The 19,326-nt window shown below is 61.4% G+C and overlaps 2 protein-coding genes across 2 annotated transcripts; both read right to left on the bottom strand.

The window, feature by feature from the left end:
• Positions 1-146: 146 nt before the first annotated feature.
• On the bottom strand, positions 147-15,532 carry PANK4 (pantothenate kinase 4 (inactive)). Its single transcript, XM_055306792.1, has 19 exons — positions 15,399-15,532; positions 11,283-11,365; positions 10,752-10,966; positions 10,057-10,240; positions 9,713-9,805; positions 9,248-9,401; positions 8,977-9,158; positions 8,333-8,414; positions 7,621-7,721; positions 5,497-5,652; positions 4,763-4,875; positions 4,349-4,436; positions 3,462-3,613; positions 2,496-2,551; positions 2,318-2,367; positions 1,819-1,923; positions 1,396-1,496; positions 1,211-1,279; positions 147-702 (listed from the first exon to the last, which is right to left on the bottom strand). The coding sequence occupies exons 1-19, from the start codon at positions 15,520-15,522 to the stop codon at positions 489-491; spliced, it is 2,322 nt and encodes a 773-aa protein (XP_055162767.1). The 5' UTR covers positions 15,523-15,532; the 3' UTR covers positions 147-488.
• A 1,927-nt stretch (positions 15,533-17,459) lies between these two features.
• Positions 17,460-18,859, bottom strand: HES5 (hes family bHLH transcription factor 5). Its single transcript, XM_055306855.1, has 3 exons — positions 18,792-18,859; positions 18,547-18,712; positions 17,460-18,434 (listed from the first exon to the last, which is right to left on the bottom strand). Exons 1-3 carry the CDS (start codon positions 18,843-18,845, stop codon positions 18,157-18,159), a joined length of 498 nt encoding a protein of 165 aa, XP_055162830.1. The 5' UTR covers positions 18,846-18,859; the 3' UTR covers positions 17,460-18,156.
• Positions 18,860-19,326: the final 467 nt, after the last annotated feature.

The raw sequence follows: 19,326 nt of genomic DNA, 5'->3' as shown, positions 1-19,326 counted from the left end.
CTGGACACGGGTCGGGGGCAGTGACGCAGGATGGCCCACAGGCTCACAGCCAACCTAGGGCCTCTGGGAGCGAGCAAAGGGAAGGGCTGGCAGGACTCGCTGTCTGTGAAACCACACGGCACGGTCTGACGTCACTCCAGCCTCTATTTGGTGCGGGCCCCCAGCCCCTGCCGCCCTGTCAGAGACACGTGCGTGTATTTACATCTATACATATATATGTGTATATATATATATATATAAAAGATTATTTCACAGTTAAATATATTCCAATACGAATGTCTCACTGGACAAAAGTCGCGTCTCCCACCACGAACACGGCAGCATCACAGAAACCCCAACGCCACAAGCGCCATGCTCACACCTGGGCGCACCTGCCCGGAGTCATAGGCGCGCGACATAAATACTCTGATTTGAACTTGGTTTCCCTGTTGCAGTCGAAATACATTCCTGACAAGCGACGAGCGGAACAGTCTGGCAGGGCAGGCGCCTCACTCAGCCGGAACCTCGTACTTGAAGATGACGCTGAAGAGCCGGCCACCCAGCCGCTCAGCCAGCCAGGAGTTCTTGATGACGGCCAGCTTGAGGCTCTCACAGCGCAGGGCTGCATAGTAGTTGGTATGGACAGCGCGGCCCATGCCCTCGATGACCACCAGGTCTGCACCTCGCTCCCGAACCAGCACGGCCAGGCCCTTGTCCAGGCGGCTTCAGGAAGGAAGGGGGCGGTGAGCAGGCAGGCGGGACCTCACCCTGAATGCAGCTGCCCCCCTGGCCCCGCCCCAGGTGGACTCCACGCCCTGCCTCCTCACAAGGGCAGTGCCTGGCAAGGATGCCTGGGGCCCCCAGCCCTCGGCTCAAAGCACGGCCCTCGGGTCTGTTGCTAGAAAGCAGGCCCTTTGCAATCCGGGCCTGACCACGCTTCTCCACGTGGGACCCTAAAGGTTCTTCCTCCTTTCAAGGAGGTGAACTCCCTGTTCCTGGTTGGTTAATGGTGGGCCCGAGGAAGGGAAGAGGATGGCTCAAGAACTGTCCCAGCTGCAGGCCAGCTCTCAATGGCCAGGCTCTCACGCTCTAGGATCCCCAGTGTGGTGACTCCATCGCTTGAGCCGTCTGTCTCCTCCCAGATGAGGCACACCCCACCAAAGGGCTGTGGCCTTCAGCTGCCCGAACACGTACTGGGGGCCCGGGCGTGCGTGCAGGTGTCTTGGGGTACCTGAGGTCCAGACACGGGGAGCTGGAGCCCGTCTGCATCAGCAACAGCCTCTCCTCTCTGAGTGCCGAGCTGCCAAGCATAGGGGGTTGGTTGGTGCCTGTGAGCTGGTACCCAGGGGACTCCCACCATGCCTGTACTACTTCTCCATGTGGGGCTCCTCCAGCCCCCGGTGCCTGGCCACTTACTGAACAACAGGGTCCATGGCTGCGATGCGCTCAGCCACAATGAGGGACTCGCAGTAGGTCACGTCATTCAAGGCGGGTCCTGAGTTGCACGCCAGGATGACCTGTAGCGGGACGCCCCCAACTCTGTAGGGACCTTGGCCACAGCCCAGCACCAAGCCAGTGTTTGCTTGCCCACCCACCCGGCGCTGCTGGCTGAGAAGCATGACACCCGATGACCTCTCACTGCTTAGTGGCCTCCAGGGGGGCCAGATCCTGGGTCGGGATGAAGACGGCCCCAGAACACTGCGGTCAGGCTGACCCAAGGTCCGCGGCATAACAAGCCTCACCCGCACCTACCTGCCCCACACAGAGGCCACGACGGCGCCAACCCCACTGCAAGTGGAGGGCCCAGGGCAGGGGTCCCGCCGCGGCCTGGACGCTCACCTCCGTCCCTCTAGAGAGAAGCTCCCTGACAAAGGGGAAGACTCCCAAAATGACGTCTATTCCACTGTTATCTGCGAAAATTAAGGCACATTTGTGAGGGGGCCCCTGTAAGACAAAACCAGGACGTTCAGTTGGGAACAGGCGCGTCCAAGCGTTGCAGACACCTCCGCACTCCACACTCCCCGCAGGCTGAGGCTGAGGGCTGCTGGCTCCCGCGGGCGCTGGGGTGCCGGGGGGGGGGGGGGAGGGCGCCTGTGCCTCTTCCAGAACTGTGGCCCCAACGACCTCTGAGTCACGGCCACTGACCTAACTGGTAGAGCCTGCAAGAGTCAGGCTGGAGCAGGGGGCAGTGAGCTCAGAGCTGCAGCGTGAGACTCCTGGGGGCCCTTGGCACCTCGCCCTGGGGCAGCCCCGTGCCACCTCCCATAGCCCTCCCTGCCTCCCAGGCCTGGAGAGCACGGACTGGCCCCAAGACAGAGCCGGGGACCTCGGTGTGTACCTTCAGTCTCTGAAGCCACTTGCTATAGGAGTCCACGAGCCACGGCCGCTCTGTGGGACACGGACACGGTTAGCCACACTGCCCCGCAGCATGGTCCCCTCCTGCAGCTGCCCCCTTGTGACACCCCCCCTGCAGGGTGGGGGCTCTGGTGCAGGAGGGGAGCCCTGGCCATCCTTACCTTGCAGCTTCATCTTTGCCTCCTCAAAGCCAAACTGGGGATCAGACTCGAGGACGCTGCATGGGGAAGAAAATAAGTCATGGAAACCCTCAAACCTTAGCTCACAGCATTCACTGTAGAGCCCAGAGGAAGCATCTCCCAAAGTAGACGGGTGTGTTAGGATCCAGAGTGGGGAGGTTGCCTGCCACTGGCTGGCAGTGCTCACATGCCCCAGAACAGGCGGTCTGGGGTGCTCTAGAACACGCACGTACTATGGGACCGGGGTGGGGGGGACGGAGGGTCCTGAGTGCGTGGCAGCCTCCGGTAAGGCCCTGGGTCAGTGCCAGGCCCCAGCTTCACCCCGCACACACGCCCCAACACGCCACCTAAAGGGACGAGTGATGGGGGGAGTGGCTTTACTCCATGTTGGAGAGGATGCCCTGGCTGGACCCAGCAAGGGCCAAAGACAGGACACCAGGTGGGGGACAGTGTCCTGCAAAGGGAGAGGCCCTGCTCTGTGGTGGGCAGGCCAGCTGGCAGGGCCCAGGGCTGGGTTGGTGGTGCCACTCCCTCAGAGTCCCAGGAAACCCTACAGCGCCCCCAGACTGACAGCCCAGGCACAGGTGCTCAGGGAGGCTGGGGCATGTGTCCCCACTTGAGTCTGCAGGCTCCTTCTCCCAATTTCAAACGCTAAGTATTATCTGATTCCCACTCTAACATGCAAACCCTGGGTTTGGATTTCTACCTCTGAAAATGTCAGCCCCCAAATCCACACCCCAGCCTTCTGTCTGCCTGCTCTTGACGGGCTCCAAGCAACACCCAGTGTGCTGGGACCCCGTCTCCCCACTGCCACCTCTTTGGGGCGGGGCTGGGGCACCACACGTGGCCGAGGGGGACAGGATGGCTGTGGTCCTGGGCTCACGCTGGGAAGAGCAGGCAGGGGCAGGGCTGAAGCGTGGAGAGGCCGTGAAGGCAGCGGGCACCTACTCAGAGACAGCTTTCGCTCCCCAGTCGAAGACGTTCCCCGCCAGCAAACCTTTCACCAGGGCCAGCTGCCTCTCCTCCCAGCCCAAGGCGTCCAGACAGCGGATCACCCTCGGGAAGCACTTTAGTGCGACCCCGTTTTCCTTCTGCTTGACCTGTGGGGAGAGGCGAGAGTTGGTCAGGGAGGAAGCTTGCGTCCCCAGGCCTTCGGCAGCCAGGGCAGAGGGAGGGCGCCCTGCTGCAGACACTGCGGAGATCACCAAGAACCCGCTCTAGGGGGGACAGAAGGCCCAGCGCACTGTCACAGGAGCTCTAGCAAACCAAGATGGTAACATCTGCTGATTTGGAAGAGTGCAGCCGCAGGCAAGAGTCAGCGGCATCCAGGCTCATGCACGCTTGACCCGCACCGAGGTGCGTGAGGCTCAGCAGGGCTTTGGGCCCAGTATGGCTGTGCTGCGGGCCTGGGCTGGTCAGAGAAGGGCCACGAAGGATAACTCAGACCACCCAGGCGCCTGGTGCCCCATCCCCAGACGCCCCGTCCGAGGGCCAGGGTGGCAGGAACTGGTGGGCAACACTGGCTTTGAGCCCCTGGCTGTCGTGCCCCAGCACACAGCCTCCTGGGCAGAATGGCACCTCTAGGCCACCTGCCAGGCTCTGGCTGGCGTGTTGCCTTTCGGGGCAGGACTGGTGTCTACAAATGCCAACTCTGTGATGGTTAGCGGACCTCACCCAACCAGAGACAGGAGACCCTCCAATCCTCAGCTCCGTAGCTGGTGCTGCCAACCAAGAAGCCACCCCACACTCCCACGAGGTGGGCTAGGCCCTGCCTGTTCCCTGCTACCCGTGCCCCCCTTGCAGGCGCCAACCCTGCATGGGAAGGTGGCACTCACTTTGGAGTAGGGGTCTGGGAAGTTGAACTCATTCAAACAGTGCTCCCTTGTGTCCAAAAGGCTGCGCACGGTCAGGGTCCCGTAAGCACTGGGAAGAAGCAGGAGAAAGGAGCTTGGTGGGTTGATGGCCTAGCATGGTGCCCATCATGTCCCTGCCATGGAAGGCATTTTCCTGGTGCTCAGCTGCCAGTGGGAGGATCAAAGAAACCAGGAGAGTAGGTGTGGGCAGAGGCAGGTGCAGAGGCAAGTGGTAGCCCAAGGACAGGCCATTGGAAGCCCAGCCCACAGGCAGGAATGCACCTTCCCCTCCAGAGGCTGCCCCTTGGGCTGCCCACGGTATACCTCCTGACTCACTGCCCGCACCCCCCAGCTGGTTCCATGCCCGTCCTGGGCCAGGGGCAGCAGGACACTCACAAAGGCTGGTGCCGCAGGGTCTGCAGCTTGCTCCAGTACTTCTGCCGGAACTTCTCCGCCCTCTCGGCGGCATCCACTGAGCCCGGCTGGCTGGCCACTGCACGCTTCACCACCTGCCGAGGACAGGGTGGTCAGCACAGCCCTGGCTTTCACTCAGCCAGGGCCATGGTGAGAGCACATCCCCATGTACAGGCACATGGCCACTGGTGATCGGTCTCCTGGGGGCTTTGCCCCACGGGGTGGGAATGGGGTGGCCACTAGCCCTCCACTGAAGCTTGGGGCCACACTGCCCAGGATGGGCTCCTGCCACACTGGTGGGGGACAGGTGGCTTGGGACCATATTTGGAGGCCACGCGGGGTGCGGGGCTGGGAGCCCTCAGGCTGAAGATAGAGCCTGGGGGCCAGAGAGGCTGGGACATGTGTGTTCCCAGAGGGCCGAAAAGGCCTGAGGCACAACCCACCAGAGCCTGGAGTCCAACTGCTATTGGCCCTGACCCCATACACACCGTGTGCTTTTGAAGAAGCTCTGTCATTTCGTGTGCTGGTGAGAAATGTGAGGACCCAACAAACCCCTGGGAGGCATGTTTTTCCCTGGTTAACAGAAATCACCCCCAAACTCAAACTTGGATGCCACGGCCACCGGAGCCCCCGTTCTCCTTCCGCACACCTGTCGCTTCCTCCTCGGGAGCCCATGTCTCGTCCCCAGGGGCACCTGGCCCGCCCCGAGCCCTCACCCCATCCAGGGCCTCCTCGAAGCAGGTGAGCCAGTACTTGCGGGCCAGAGCGTCGTCCGTCAGGTCGACCGTGTCGGGCACGTAGGAAGACGGGTCCAGAAGGAGGGGCAGGTTGACTAGCGGCCGCTCCAGCCGGTCCATTTCCAGCAGGTCAAACTGGGATGAGAGATGAGAGACGGTGCACGCATCAGCGGGTAGTCCTTTGAGGCCTAGAGCCAGCCCCTTTGTGGGAGTGGCCGGGACCCATGGTAGCTGCTGTGGCCTCAGGGGACAAGCCCGCTCTTCCCCGGGTCTGCCCAAACCCACAGAGGCCACCTCCTCCCAGTGGCTCTGCTGCTTTTCCTGCACTAGAGTGGTCCCCACAGCTGGGGGCTCCTGCACCAGGGTGTGGTCATGCTTTCACTCCCCATTTCTGCCACTCAAGGCTCCACAGGTGTGGTCCCCACTCACGGCCCACTAGGCCCTTATTCTGTGACCCCCTGGTATACCAGGCCCTTGGCAAGGCTACAGGGAGCCCATGGGGCAGGCAGTCCAGGCTTCCACCAGCTCCTTGCTCCCCACAGCACGGGTGCCCAGCACACAGCCCGTGTCTGAAACCAGCTCTCTTGGCCTCACGGAGGGGCCTAGGGTCCCCTCATGGCCGATGTGCGACCGGTGGCTGCCGGCGACAAGCATGCCCTCCAGCAGTTCTAAAGGTGTGGTTGCTCAACCAGCTGGCAGTTTGGCGTTTCCAGTAAGACCGAAGCCAGTGTGTGCGCACACCTGAACTCTGCACGTGCCTGGCAGCCCTCCCCCTGCTCTCTGGAGAAGCATCCACTGCACTCCTGCAATCGTCCCTTGTCTGCCGATGGCCTACTGACTGGCAAGCTATGGGGGTGAGGAGCAGGTGAGCTCTGCGCTGCAGCGTCTGCACAAGAGGAGCCACCACAAGGAGATAAACCGGCTTCTGGATGCTCCTGAATCACAGGAAGGTCAGCAACAAAACGGCTGGTATATCACCAGGCGATGAAGGGAAGTGGATGGTTTTCCATCTCTGGGGCCCTGGCCTGGTCTTCGGGGGCTCCCCTGCTGTCTTGACAAGTAGGAGTTCAAACCATAGCTGTTCCTTGGGTAGGCTCTACCCACCCCTCTGTGAAGTGTGCAGGCTACGCAGAGACCCAGGGCAGGAGGTGTGTGTGGTGCTGAGCATCAGCTCTGATACACACGTCTTTTGCTCACGTATCCATTTGGCTTCAGGAGTCCTAAGACTAGAATCCACACTGCTCCCCCAGAAATCACAGATACAGAGGCCCATCGTGTGCCAGTCACTTGCGCCAGCCAGGCCCGAGGTGTGGGGATGTAGGGGGATGCTTTCCCTCCTGGGAAGTCACGATTATATCACACACATTCCTGCAATGCTTACGCCAACTAGGAAGAGAATCTGTGTCCACAACTGAAAATCAGCTGTGTCCGAAGAGCCAGCAGGCCGGTTCCGAAGGTGGCGTTTTAACTTGTGTGCCCAACTAGTCACTTCGATTCGTCCAGCTGGTTCTCCAGCCTGGTGCCTGAGTTCTGCTAAGTGCCCAGTGACTGACAGGAGTAACATGCCACTTGGGGGATGATCTCAAGAAGCTCATGATTCCCCAGGATGAGCTATGGTGGCAGCACCTTGCATCTGGCTGACACTAGGCCTGGCCAGAGAGCCTCTCTGCCCACTCAGCAGGCCGGAGGAGCCCCTGCCCAGGCACATGGGTGTCTCCCCAGCTGGAGATAGAGGACCGGGCAGGAAACCTCCCAAGACTGCAGACTGTCCTGTATGGTTTGAAACCATCAGGCAGAGAACGTGGTCTGAGAGAAGGCGCCTGGGTTGGTGCCTGCAGCTCTGGGTTTTAACCTTGATTCTGCTGTCACTGGTGCCACAATCCTGGGGAAGCACATTCCATGTTCTCCCTGCATACGTAGGGGCTGGATGGCATGGTCTTGGGGCTCCAGCAGAACATTTGGAAAACACAGAAATGCTAAGGCCCTGAAGAGGGAAGCAAGTGCCTGTGCCTCTCTTTTGCCCCAATGTCCACAGCTGGTCAGCGGCCAGTCTGCCCCAGGAGAGGGAATCTTGGAACCAGACCCAAAGGACCCCACACTTACGGTGCCGCTCCTCGCCCGCTGTGTCGGGCAGAGCTCTGGGGATGAGCTCATCAGCCCGGAGCTGCCTGCGTAGTTCTCTCCCCAGCTGTACTGGTTAGGGTCTAGAGTGGGGAGAATTGGGTGTCACCCCAGGGCTACCACACTGTGCCCTCACCTCAGGACGGCCCGACCACCGCTGAAGGTCCCCACAGCCCCTGGGGGAGCCTGGGGGTCGTGCTACGCCACTGTGTGCTCTCACCAGCACCGAGACCTCATAAAATGATTACGGGGACCTTCCCAAGCTTCTTAGAATAGCCTTCCCTGCCTCTCCCAATCACACCTCTCAAGCATCCTTCAAAGAGGGCAGGCTGCCAAAAAGTCAGAGCTTGTCTGACGGTAAGGAGGCAGGAGGGAGGTAGAGGAGGGCCACCCGCCCTGGCTCCTGCATGGAGCCCTGGTCACCCATGAGCTAGACCCCCCTGGGGTCGGTCACATGGCACACAGACGACCCCTCAGAGGAACTGCTGCAGAGGGCTAGCCGCCCGCCCCCAACCCCGGCCACTTCTATGAAGGGCCCAGCGTGTCCAGCACATGCCACTCAGGCCCTGGATTCCAGAGGGAGACCTGCTCCCACAGCCTCTGAGGCCTGGTAGCTTGCTCCACACCTGTCACTGCACATACCCTGTGTTGCCCCGACGTGACCACAGGCCATCACCATGGCTGCTCTACTCACTATCTTGCTCCGCTCCTTTGAGAAATGCTCCGATGGCTCCCAGGTAGCCTTCGTGTCTCAAGAACAGTGCCTGGACTTCCCCCTGCCACGGCAAGACCCCACCTGAGCTGGCCTCACCATCACACAAGGGAAGTCTGGGCGGTTTTAAACCAACTTGACCCAGGTGGCCCCTCTCTGTGCAGCAGAGACTTCCTGAAAACCTCTGCCACACATTGGTCAGACAAACTGCATTCAGTGCAGAACTTAAAAGCTTGACATTTGCAGAAATCTGAGTGTAAAGAACTTCTTCCACAAAACTAACACCCCCCTATCACCCCACTTGGCAGATGCTGTGAGCCCATCTGCAGGCCCAGCTCAGAGCAGTCCTGTGGAACGAAAGCCATGTCGGCACTTGCATGCAGCTCATCTACAGTGGGAGACAGGCCTCATGCCCAACTCAGAGATGGCCAGGGTACCCGGGTACGGGATGTTGGCACTAGCCAGAGGAGAGAGGCGGGGGTGTGGTGCCCTGATGCTGGGCTGCCTGCCCTGGGCCCCCCTGCACCCCTCCATTGGCAGGCATCAAGGACGCTGGTGCCCACGCCAAGGATCTGGGAAGAGGGAAGCCCGGGGTGCTGGAGGGGGAGGAAGTGGCACTCCAGTACCTTGGAGAAGAAGTTAATGCTGTAGGTGATGGTGCGCATGGTGACCGGGTGGCCCCGGATGAAGAAGCCGCCGAAGTACACCCTGTCCAAACAGTGTAGCTTCGCGTAGAGGCAGGCAAGCTGCCCAATGTCATTGCTGATCATGTGCAGCAGGCTCTTGGCCATGTCCTCCTTGGAGAACTCTGGGAAGGGGCAGAGGCAGGGTGCTGCTGGGGGGCCGGGCCCATGAGGGGGAGCCAGCGCATGGAGGGCATCGGCAGGGGCCCGGTACCTCTGTCGGCGGTGGCCGACTTCCCAAAGCTACTGGCGATGAGGTTGCCGCTCAGCCCCAGGGTCTGGTGAGCCCCACCGTACACGTCCTGCACCAGCATGTCCACATTGGCGTGCTGGCCCTTGGAGGCCAGGTGCAGTAGCTCATCGAACTTCTGTGGGGACAGGGCAGATGGAGGTGCATGCAGTGTGGGGGCTGCTGGGGTTCCCGAAACCGAGCCCACGTGGAGGGGCAGGTAGTGTGCCAGGCTGAAAGGTGCTCCTGAGTCATCAGACCAAAGGTGGGGAGAGGGAGGCAGGGCTCCACAGACATCGCCCGGGCAGACTGGCTGTTCTCACAACCATCCTGCAGTGACCAGGAAACCACTGCCACCTTGGGCCCCACGGTCACAACCCTCTCCTGGGAAAAGTCTGGGACATGGGACTCGGTGCAAAATCAGGAGTGACTCTCTGCAGCCTGGGATACCTTTGTTTTGGTGAGCAGAGCCCCAAGGCCCCAGAAGGTGCCACCGCCAATGGAGCTGCCACCGATCCACTCAAATCTGTCCTCTGTCTCCACCTGGAAGTGCAAGCGCAGCTGAGTGAGTGAGTGGGCCCAGCCAACAGGTCCCCAGACACGGGTGACACCACTCCTGAAGGCCAAGTCTGGGCCTTCCGCCTTCCCCCAACAGCCTGCACCAGCGTCCTATAGGTAGCTGCGTGCCCGTGATCCCCAGAGCCAGAGGGGGTTGCCCGGCCTGCTCCAACATGGCAGGCGCCCCAGCGATTGCTGCCCAGTCCCCACGCACCGCCCCGCGAAGCACGCCTCACCTTCACGATAGAAACTCCAGAACCAATGTTGACCAACAGATACGGGAAGATGTTGGGGTGATTGGTCTGGAATTTGAACTCAGGGTCGGAATCTTTCTGATACACGAAGGCCTCGTGTGGGATGTTTTTCAGCACAAAGTTGCAGCCTTTGATCAAGCAAGTCATCACATCCTCCTTGTCCACTCTGCAAAGGAGGGAGCCTGGCCACTGAAAACGCCATGGGCCACAGAAGGGCCCTCTGCCACTGTACGGTGGCTCCAATGGCTCATGCACCAGGGACTCTCCCGGATCACTGCCCCCTGCCCTGGCCGAGCTCAGCTTCTCACTTGGACAGGCACACACAGCCTCAAACACAGCCCCTCACACTGTCCCCCTCCCTTTGGCCCTGCACATGGCTTCTGACGGGCCAGCTGTGTGCACCGTGAGACCCAGCACTCTGCAACGGTACAAACGGCCCTGACCTCAGTGTCCATGCAGGCCACCCCGTCAGAACCTCTGCTCTAGAAGCACAGGGGGCACTGCTGCAGGAGCAGGGTGCCCTTCCCTCCTTGCTCCCCCAGCCCTGCCTATGGTTCGGCTACTAGAAGCCTCCTGCCAGCCCAGCCAGAGTCTAGCCCCAGGGTGGGTATGGGAGCCCCAGCCAAGAACCAAGGCCAGTGGCTCTGTGCTCCGCAGCCCCCATGGCCCCTACTGACCTCAGCCGTAGCTTCTCTTCTATGAGGTCCTTGAATTTGTACGCCCCGCCCCCGGTTGCCTGGATGACCTTTGTCTCAGTGTTAACGAGGTGGTCTTTGATGAAGTCCAGGCAGGCTTCTATGTAGGTGTTCTCGAACTTGACAAAGTGCAGTCTGGCAGTAACCTCCTCCTGGACAGAGATCTCATAGGGCGGCTCGTGGTCCTGCTCTGTGTCCTGGGGATATAGGGTGAGGGTCTGTGTGTGCTGCCCACAGGGAGGGAAAGATGTGATGAGGGCCCCGAAATGGGCACAACTCTCAGTGCCAAGTTCAGGTGGGAGGGATGGGGAGGGAGCCGGTGTGGGAGCTCCTGCCAGGGTCCTGGAGAGAAGGGGCCTGAGCCAGGCAGCACGGAAGGATTTCAGTACTAGGAACGTCCAGGAAGCTAAGCCGATGTGGGTGAGCAGCAGAGGGGGGGCAAACAGGAAATGAGAGCATTGTGTGGCCTGGGGCACCCCCTCACCTGCCAACCCAGCCTGCTAGGCAACTTACCTTGCCGGAGTAGTCAAAGGACCGCACTCTGGCAACTTTGTGCTGCACAGTGGAGTAATAGGCCAGCTTGGTCAGTGAACCCCCTGGGGGGAGACACAGACAGAGCAAATTCAGGAGCTGGCCAGGGTGAGGGACCGAGGCTCATCTGCCCACACAGTCTCCTCTGCCAGGCTGGGTCCTGTGCATAAGGTGCTTGGTGTTACTTGGACTTAAAACTCTGCGGGGGGTGCCAACCAGAGGAAAGGAACCAACAGTGAGGCCCAAGCACTGCTGTCTCTGAGAAAGCCTGTGCCATCTCAGGTCCTGGACCAAACCAGGCTTGAGACTGTCCACTTCCCCTCCGCATCAAGTCCTAGAGGAGAAAGAAAAGCATCCTGTTTCCAGGAGGTCTCAGCAATCATTAGTGATTCAGAAAAATTCTGTTTCAAACTTTGATCTTGAAAATTACCCAAAGAAAAAAACTGGAAAATGCCAGTTTCATTGACAACCACACCTGACTATCTGTGGTAGCAAGAAGGAAGCGATAAAAGGCGTATTCTCCAAGTGTGGACAGGCAGAAAGAGGGGGCCTTCCCCAGAATGCTCTAACAGTCTACCCTCTCACAGCTCTGGGCTGGGAGGCCACACAGGGCAGCAGGGTCTCCTACCCCAGGCTAGCCCTGGGACACCCTGGGAAGCTCAGCATCAAGGAGCAGGAGAGGCCTTCATTTGCCCAAAACACATTTCAAGGCCAGTTAAAAAGACATTCTGAGCAGTCACTTTCAGATCTACAGATGGAGGCGGCAGGTAAACCCATGCAGGACGGCCCTCGATGGTGGGGACGAGGAGGAGCAGAAGGCTTGGCGCCACAGGACAGCTCTGAAACCAAGCCGGTTCTTGTGGGCTGGCCAGGTGAGACAGAGCCCTATTTGAGGGGGGAGACAGAAGCTAATCTCTTGACAGTTGCTCTGTGACACAATCCCAAGGGGATATAAGAGAAACACTCCAGGCAAAAAACATATGAGGGCTGAAGCTCATCCAGGTAACAGAAGCCTGAGGCGGAGAGCAAGCGTTCGAGCCTACCCGCTGGAGCCACCGGCCCGCAGTGTGGACAGGGCCTCCCAGGACAGGCGAGACCTGCCCTTGGCGAGCCCTAGTCAGTTCACCCCGGCACAGGCTTACTCTCATCCCTAGACCCTGGGCTTTAGAGGCAGAACTCAGACTTAAGCCTCCTTATCCCTCCTCCCTTCCCCCAACCCCGGCCTGGCCCGGAGCGTCCTTCGCTCTGTGAGTTAACTGTTTCCTAAAAAGGCAACGCAAAGGGATGAAGATACACTTTGAGAAACTTTTCAAAAGTTATCATAACAAATTCCCAGGTCAGAGAGATCCAGTTTCAGGTTGCATTTCTTTTTGAGAGCTTTAAATCACAACCTAAATACGAGGTGTGGGGAGCTGTGGGGGCTGCCATGGGAGGCAACTTGGTGTCTGCGTGCCCCATACCGTGCATCCCACATGGGGCAATGCCCAGCAGCCTGTACCCCCAGGGAAGGGAAGAGACAGGGGTCTGGGAAGTGAGTGGGGACGTGCAGAGTGGGGTGGTCAGCCTGAACCAGGGTGAGCTCAGAGCAGGACAGCGGGTTCTAGAAGACAGCAGGAGAGCTCATCAGTTCTCAGGATCCCTAAGACTTAGTGACTGCCAATCTAGTCCCTGGCCACAAGCCCTGGTATGTCACATCTAACAAGTGCAGTGACCAGGCTGGTGAATGCAGTCCTGTGCTAATCAGGGTGGGACGAGGAGAGCAAAGCTTCCCTGGTCCAGGGCCAGGAGCACCCTGACTGATCAGCTGCCTGTGTCAGTCCTCCAGCACCCAAGCCAAGACCTCCCGGGTTCATCCAGACCCTCAGGGGCTGGGCATCGGGTCATCCTCTCTTCCACCATCTCTGCCTGTCCTTCCACCTTGGGTACCAAGGCACAAGGAAACCCCAGTGCATGTCCCTGCCCTGTGGAATCCCGAAGTCAGGTCAGCTTCCATTATGTGTTGATAGAGAAAATGTCCCTGATGCTTTCAAAGCGGGGAATCCACTCAGCTGACGTGAGTGTCCGAGAGACGAACAGGCCTGCCAAGACCGTAGAGCAGCTGAGCTTCCCTGGATCAAGAGGCTTGGCTGAGGGAAGGGGAAATGGGAGAAGCCTGTTTTGAAAGCAAACTGTTGACAAGCACACTGGCTGGAGGATCCAAGCTGGAGGACCTATACCCAGGCTGTGACCTCCCACCAGCCACATGAACCTAACACGAGGTCTGTGCTTAGTAACAATGAAGTTGTCCTATGGGGATACACAGACACGGGACCCAGAGCCGGGGGAACTTTCAAAGAGAGGAAATGAATATTGACACTAAAAATATCCCTCCAAGTGTCCTTTTCCCCGGAAACCCCACCTGGACTCACGCTGGAAGACTGGCTGCCCCAGGACCCCATGGAGCCAGGGCATGCCATCCGGGACTGCCAGAGCTCTGTGGCTACAAGCTGGCCCCCCGCCCCTGGGGCCACACAGGACCTCTCAGGTCAACTCCATGGCAAGCCAATTTTCAGCTGCACTTCGGAAACACTAAGTTCCAACTCCCTCCCATGGAGCAGACCCCTGGTTGTGAGTGCAGCATGACGTCTGGACATCTGGGCTCTCAGGGCTCTCGGAGCACACCCCTGACCGGGCTGCTACCACATCAAATGGGCCTGTCTCAGAAAGCAGGCACAGCAGGGCCCTGGGGGAGGTCTGGCTGCGGATGACCCCCTAAGCGGGGCCTCCAAGCTTACCGTCGGCTGCAAACATGCAGCCAGGCACAAGTCTGATCAGGTCCCACACCCCTCGCGGGGTGTGCATACCTGCCACCAGGTCGGTACTCTGAAGCACCGCCCCTGACACCGCAGCAGTCTGCAAGGTGAGAACGCAGGAACCAGCCCACCTTCCCACTGTCAGGGCTCCTACCTCTCCAGAGGACGCCTTCCCCCACCCAAGCCCCAGACATCAAAGCCATCCTCATGAACAGGGGCGTGGCCCACGCATCACAGGCCAACAGCTCCAAGGGGTCAGTCCAGGTCTCCCTGGGACATCCCAACTTATTAGAGGAGAGAGGCACACCTGTCCACTTTCAACAGGTCAGGCGTCTTACAAGTGGCCAGGGCCGCCCTGCTGGTACCAGGCATGAGTGCCCACACTCAGCTGCTGGCAGGACCAGCATACAGAGCCCCAGCAGAGATACTGAGCCCCTGCAGGGAGAGCTGTGTGAGGCCGCTGGCCTGCTGCGGGAGCCCCGGGCGGGCGGACAGTAGGACAAGGCCTCAGGCCCCGTGTGGTCAGGGGCAGAGGGCCGCGGGCCCAGCCCGCCCAGATTCCAGGCCCACCTGGCCCTTACAGCTGGTGACCTTACACGGCTTGGCTGCCTCTGCCCTCCGCGTCCTTCTCTGTGAAAGGGGGCAGCGGGGAGGTGTCCGGCGCCGGAGTGGGCTGAGGGTCTGGGGCGGGCCTGGGGCGGGCCTGGGGCGGGCAGGTCGGCAGGCTGGGTGGGGCCCTGGGGGCACCCTGCGGGGCCGCGCGGCACAGGGGGATCCTGAAGGGTGCCCGCGCGGGCCCCACATCCTCGTCCAGAGCCTCCCAACTCCCGCCGCAGGCCAGCCGTCCAGGAGCTGAGGCCGTGCCGGCGGAGGGCTTCGGGCTGGGCCCCGGCGGGCAGCCCACCGACGATTCCCGCGGCCCGAGGTGTGGCCGCCGCCCGCCCTCGGCGCGGCCCCACAGGGCGGGCCCCGGACCCCACTCGTGGCCCGCACAGGCCCCGCCAGGCAGCCGACCCTCCAGAGGTGGGCCACCGAGGGGTCGCCGGGCCGCCCGCCTCTCAGCGCTGGACTACGAGGCCCGGCGTGCCCTGCTTCGGCCGCGCGGCGCCTGCCGGGAGCTGTAGTCCGGCCGCCGCGGGGAGCGCGGGCGCCGGCGGCCCAAGGACTACAAGGTCCGACAGGCCGTGCGCGCCGGCGGCCCGCGCCCCGCCCTTCGTCCTTGCCACCGCCCCCGGCCCGCCGGCTCCGCCGCCGGCGCCCACGCCCGCCGCGCGCCGCCCCGCTCCCGGCGCCCGTCCGCGGCTACCTATGTCAATGGCGAAGCGCTTGGCGTTCTCCAGATTGCGGAAGATCTCGTCGGGGGGCAGCGTGATGCTCTTGTCCAGGCTGTCCCCGCTGCTCCCGCTGCCGCTCGCTCCACGCTCCGCCATTTTGAATGTGCCCGGCCAGCCTAATCATCTATGGAGATATATGCGCATATATTTGACTGCTAAACGCCTTCCGCGCATATATTATGCTAATGAGGCGCCCGGGCCCGCCCCTCCCCGCCCGCCCCTGTGGTCCCGGCAGCGGGAGGGCCACTGGGCCTGCCTGCGCGGGGTCCCCGAGGCCGTTGGACCAACACAAGACGTCTGGACTGTGGTCTTTGTTGCTCTTTCAACGAGCTTGCCAGATGCTGACGTCCAGCGCTCTGAGCGAGTGCAGAGGAGGCCCCTGAGGCTCGAGACCTCCCAACATAGGCCTCTTTCAGTGAGTGCGGCGCATGACCTACCAGCACGGAAGGGTTGTGGGTTGCAAAAGCCCCATGCAAAATAGGGGTGTTGGGGACGCTGCTCTGCAGGCGCCCCCAGCGCAGGGTGGACGATGCACTGGCAGCTGGAGAAGACACTCACTCTGATGGGGAGGTCTGCAGAGAGTGCAGGGGAAAGCAGGGCAGCCTGCCTGGAGGAGGCTGCCTTTTGGCAAAGTGAGGGAGTCTATGGGAGTTTGCAGGGAACTAGCTGACACGGTTCCAGAAATTGGAGCATGGACACAGATGGTGGTGGGGGCGGGTTTCAGGGCCAGTCCCTGGGAAGCTTCTGATGTCTAGGAGATCCTTGAGAGATGTGTCTCCCTCCAGGGCACTGGGCCCAGCCGGTGTTGGCGGCACACAGAGGGTCTCTAAGGTGGCTTTGGCAAGTGACTCCAGGGACCCTGGGTTGGTTACTTAGTGTCTCTGGACCTCAGCCCCCTTATGAGAATTTCAGCGGCTGCCTGGCAAGGCCTGGCCTGTGGAGCAGCAGGCTCCAGCAGTGCCCAGGGGAGGGGCTGTGGCTTCAGTACATCAGGTAGAGGCTTGGGGAGAGGCAGCCTCACAAAAGTCTTCTAAGAGGTGGGTGTGCCTGGTGGAAGAGTGCAGAGGGTCTGCTCCCAGAGGGTGCAGGCCTGGAGCACCAAGGACCCTGAGGTGCCGGCGGGGGGGGGGGGGGGGGAGGCGGGGGGTTGTGGGTCTGGCCGGGAGGCCCCCCTTCCGGGGCAGGGACATGCCTACCCGACCTGCAGTGTGCTGTGTGGCAGGCACTGGGCTGGCCTGGAGAGGGCGCCCTGGATTTTCCCACTCAGAGTGGCCAGAAAGGGATTGCGGTGGGGGTGGGGGTGGGGGTGGGCAGCAGGGAGGAAGGATGCCAGGCTGAAGAAATGTGAAAGCCTCTTGGCCCCACGTCCAGCTCCTGGGCCCTTTTAGGCTCTTGCAGACTCACCCAGCATCCACAGTCTGCCTAAAAATAGGTGCCCTTTCCGAGGCAAAGGACTGTCCTTGGCAGGTTCAGCATCAGCACTGTTTCAGCCCTGGGGAGTGGTGGGCCTGTGGGGAGGACTAGCCAAGCAGGGGCTCCCAGCAGCTCATCCAGGGATGGGGGCTGCTGGCCATGCAGGAAGGCCAAGGTGGAAGCCAACCCCTTCTCCCATGTATGTGGTAGAGGGGGCAGCTAAACCCCTTTTGCTGCAGCAAGAGCTCCAGGGCAAGCTATGGTCTTTGCATCCCCCTCATCTAAACAGAGTGGGAAGGTCCTGTAGCTGTCACTTTTCTCCCCATGCTCCCTGCCAGGGACAGAAACCCAGTCTCCTGCTGCACACGAGGGTATGGTCTGTGGGGCCTGTTCTCCTGCCTGCCTGCCTGCCTCCTGTCCTCATTCATTCCCAACTTTGCTTAGTCAGGACGAGCCCTTCTTCCTTGTCTAGAGGGTCACTGGCAATGACATGTTCCACCTACAGTTGAGTGTCACCACAGTGTCTGCCCTGCTTTGTCCCTGCAGCCCCACCCACCTGATGACTGTTGAGGACACACGTGAAGCACAAGAGACAGACCCCAGATGGCTGCTTAGTCAGATTTTATTGGAAGTCGGCAGAGCAATCCCATGGGCTCCCATGTGACTGAAAGTTCAAATTCTGAGTACACAGTCATGCCCACATGCAGCCACCCACACTGAGGGATCCTTTGAGGATCATGGTGGAGACCCCCACCCTCCCCACAAAGCCCACTATGAGCCCCAGCTAGACAACCAAGGGCACGAAGGGCCTTTTGGCCACGGCTCTGCATGGTCCTTCTGTGCCCATCCAGGCTGACACTCTTTCCTATGAGGATACACCTTGAGTTCCGCCTTCACAAAAGGCAAATGTGCCCACGGCACGGCCCACCCGCCAGGCCCTCTGGCCCAGCAGCAGCAGGCCCTGAAGAAAATCCTCTACACGTGGAGGCACCGGCGGACCGAGCCCCTGACGCCTACAAATATCATAGAACCCCGGGCGGCGGGGACTTCCCAGAAGTCACTTGCTGAAATGCAAACACAGAACAACCCCGTGGAGTCAGACACTTGGCAGAAGGTGGGCCCTGATTGTCCTATGTGACAAGGACTCTGTAAGCGCATTCTCTTGAGAATGACCCTCCTGCTGGCCCGCCAGCCTGGAGAGAGAGCCTTCCGGAGAAGGGGGCCTGTCCAAGCCCGAGAAGGGACAGACACATGGCCAGAGAAACAGGCTGGCTGGCCCTCCAGTCCTTGGGGTGGCCACCCACAAGTCCTGCCGGGTCACCAGGGCCGCCAGAGGCCGCAGGTGGGCTGGCGCGCTGCAACTGCGGTGGCCTTGGCGGGGGTGAGTACCGGCGGGGGCACCGTGCCCGTGGCCTTGGGTTCCTTGGTGGGCACAGTGGGTGCAGCGGGCGGCCGCTGGAAATGGTAGAGCAGCTTCATCTGCGTGTCGCTGGCTGAGTGCAGCGTCAGGAACTGCACGGCTTCCTGCAGGCACCAGGAGTAGCCCTCGCTGTAGTCCTGGTGCAGGCTTTTGGGGCCAGCGGCAGCGGCGAAAGCTGCAGGGGGAGGGCAGTGGTGATTGGTGCCCGCAGGCGGGGGCGGGCGCAGGGGACGGGGCTGCGAGGGACGGGACACGGGGAGTGTGGGGCATGGGGACTGCGGGCTCACCTTTGCTGTGCTTCAGGTAGCTGACCGCCATCTCCAGGATGTCAGCCTTCTCCAGCTTGGAGTTGGGCTGGTGGCGCGCGAACTCCTGCTCCAGCAGCAGCTTCAGCTGCTCGATGCTGCTGTTGATGCGGTCGCGGCGCATCTTCTCCACCACTGGCTTGCGGAGCTGCGGGGGGACACGGGCGTCAGGCGGCAACCGGGGCGCGGGGGCGCGGGGGCGCGGGGCGGGCGGGTGGCGCACTTACTCGGTTCTTCTCTTTGGGGCTGAGCAGCTCCACGGCCACGGTGCTGGGGGCCATGCCTGGCGCAGAGAGGCGGCTGGCGGGCGGGGAGTGGCGGGCGGCGGGCCGGCGGGCCCTATATAGGCGCGGCGGCGGGCAGGCGCCTGGGGCCCGGGCGCCGCGGCCGTTCCCACACTCGGCGGCCAATGGCCTGGCGGGCCGCACAAAGGCGCCGGCCCATTAGCGCACGCTAAATTGCCTGTGAATTGGCGCGGGCACAATGGGTGCTCCCTGGGAGCAGGTGGGCCGCTCTGCACAATGTCCGGGCTGTGGGAACGCGCTCGCCCTCATTAGCATCCCGGGGCCTGATGCTGGGAGCCCTGCGCCTCAATATGCTGCCTTTTCCCAGGCCTCGGGGATGGGCGGTGGGCAGGAAAGAGTGGTGCCCCTTCCCTCTCCCGGTGACTCCCGCTGGTGGCTGGCAGAGGCTAGGTGGGGGAGGGTTTTGGAGTGAATCAGCGCATCGGCTTCCAGTGGTTTGGGCACCCTCCCTGTTGGG

Source organism: Nyctereutes procyonoides, unplaced genomic scaffold (assembly GCF_905146905.1).
Source record: "Nyctereutes procyonoides isolate TBG_1078 unplaced genomic scaffold, NYPRO_anot_genome, whole genome shotgun sequence".
In the NCBI taxonomy this organism is placed as follows: domain Eukaryota; kingdom Metazoa; phylum Chordata; class Mammalia; order Carnivora; family Canidae; genus Nyctereutes; species Nyctereutes procyonoides.
Note: the sequence above shows the minus strand (reverse complement) of the source record. Positions and strands in the feature narration are given on the sequence as shown.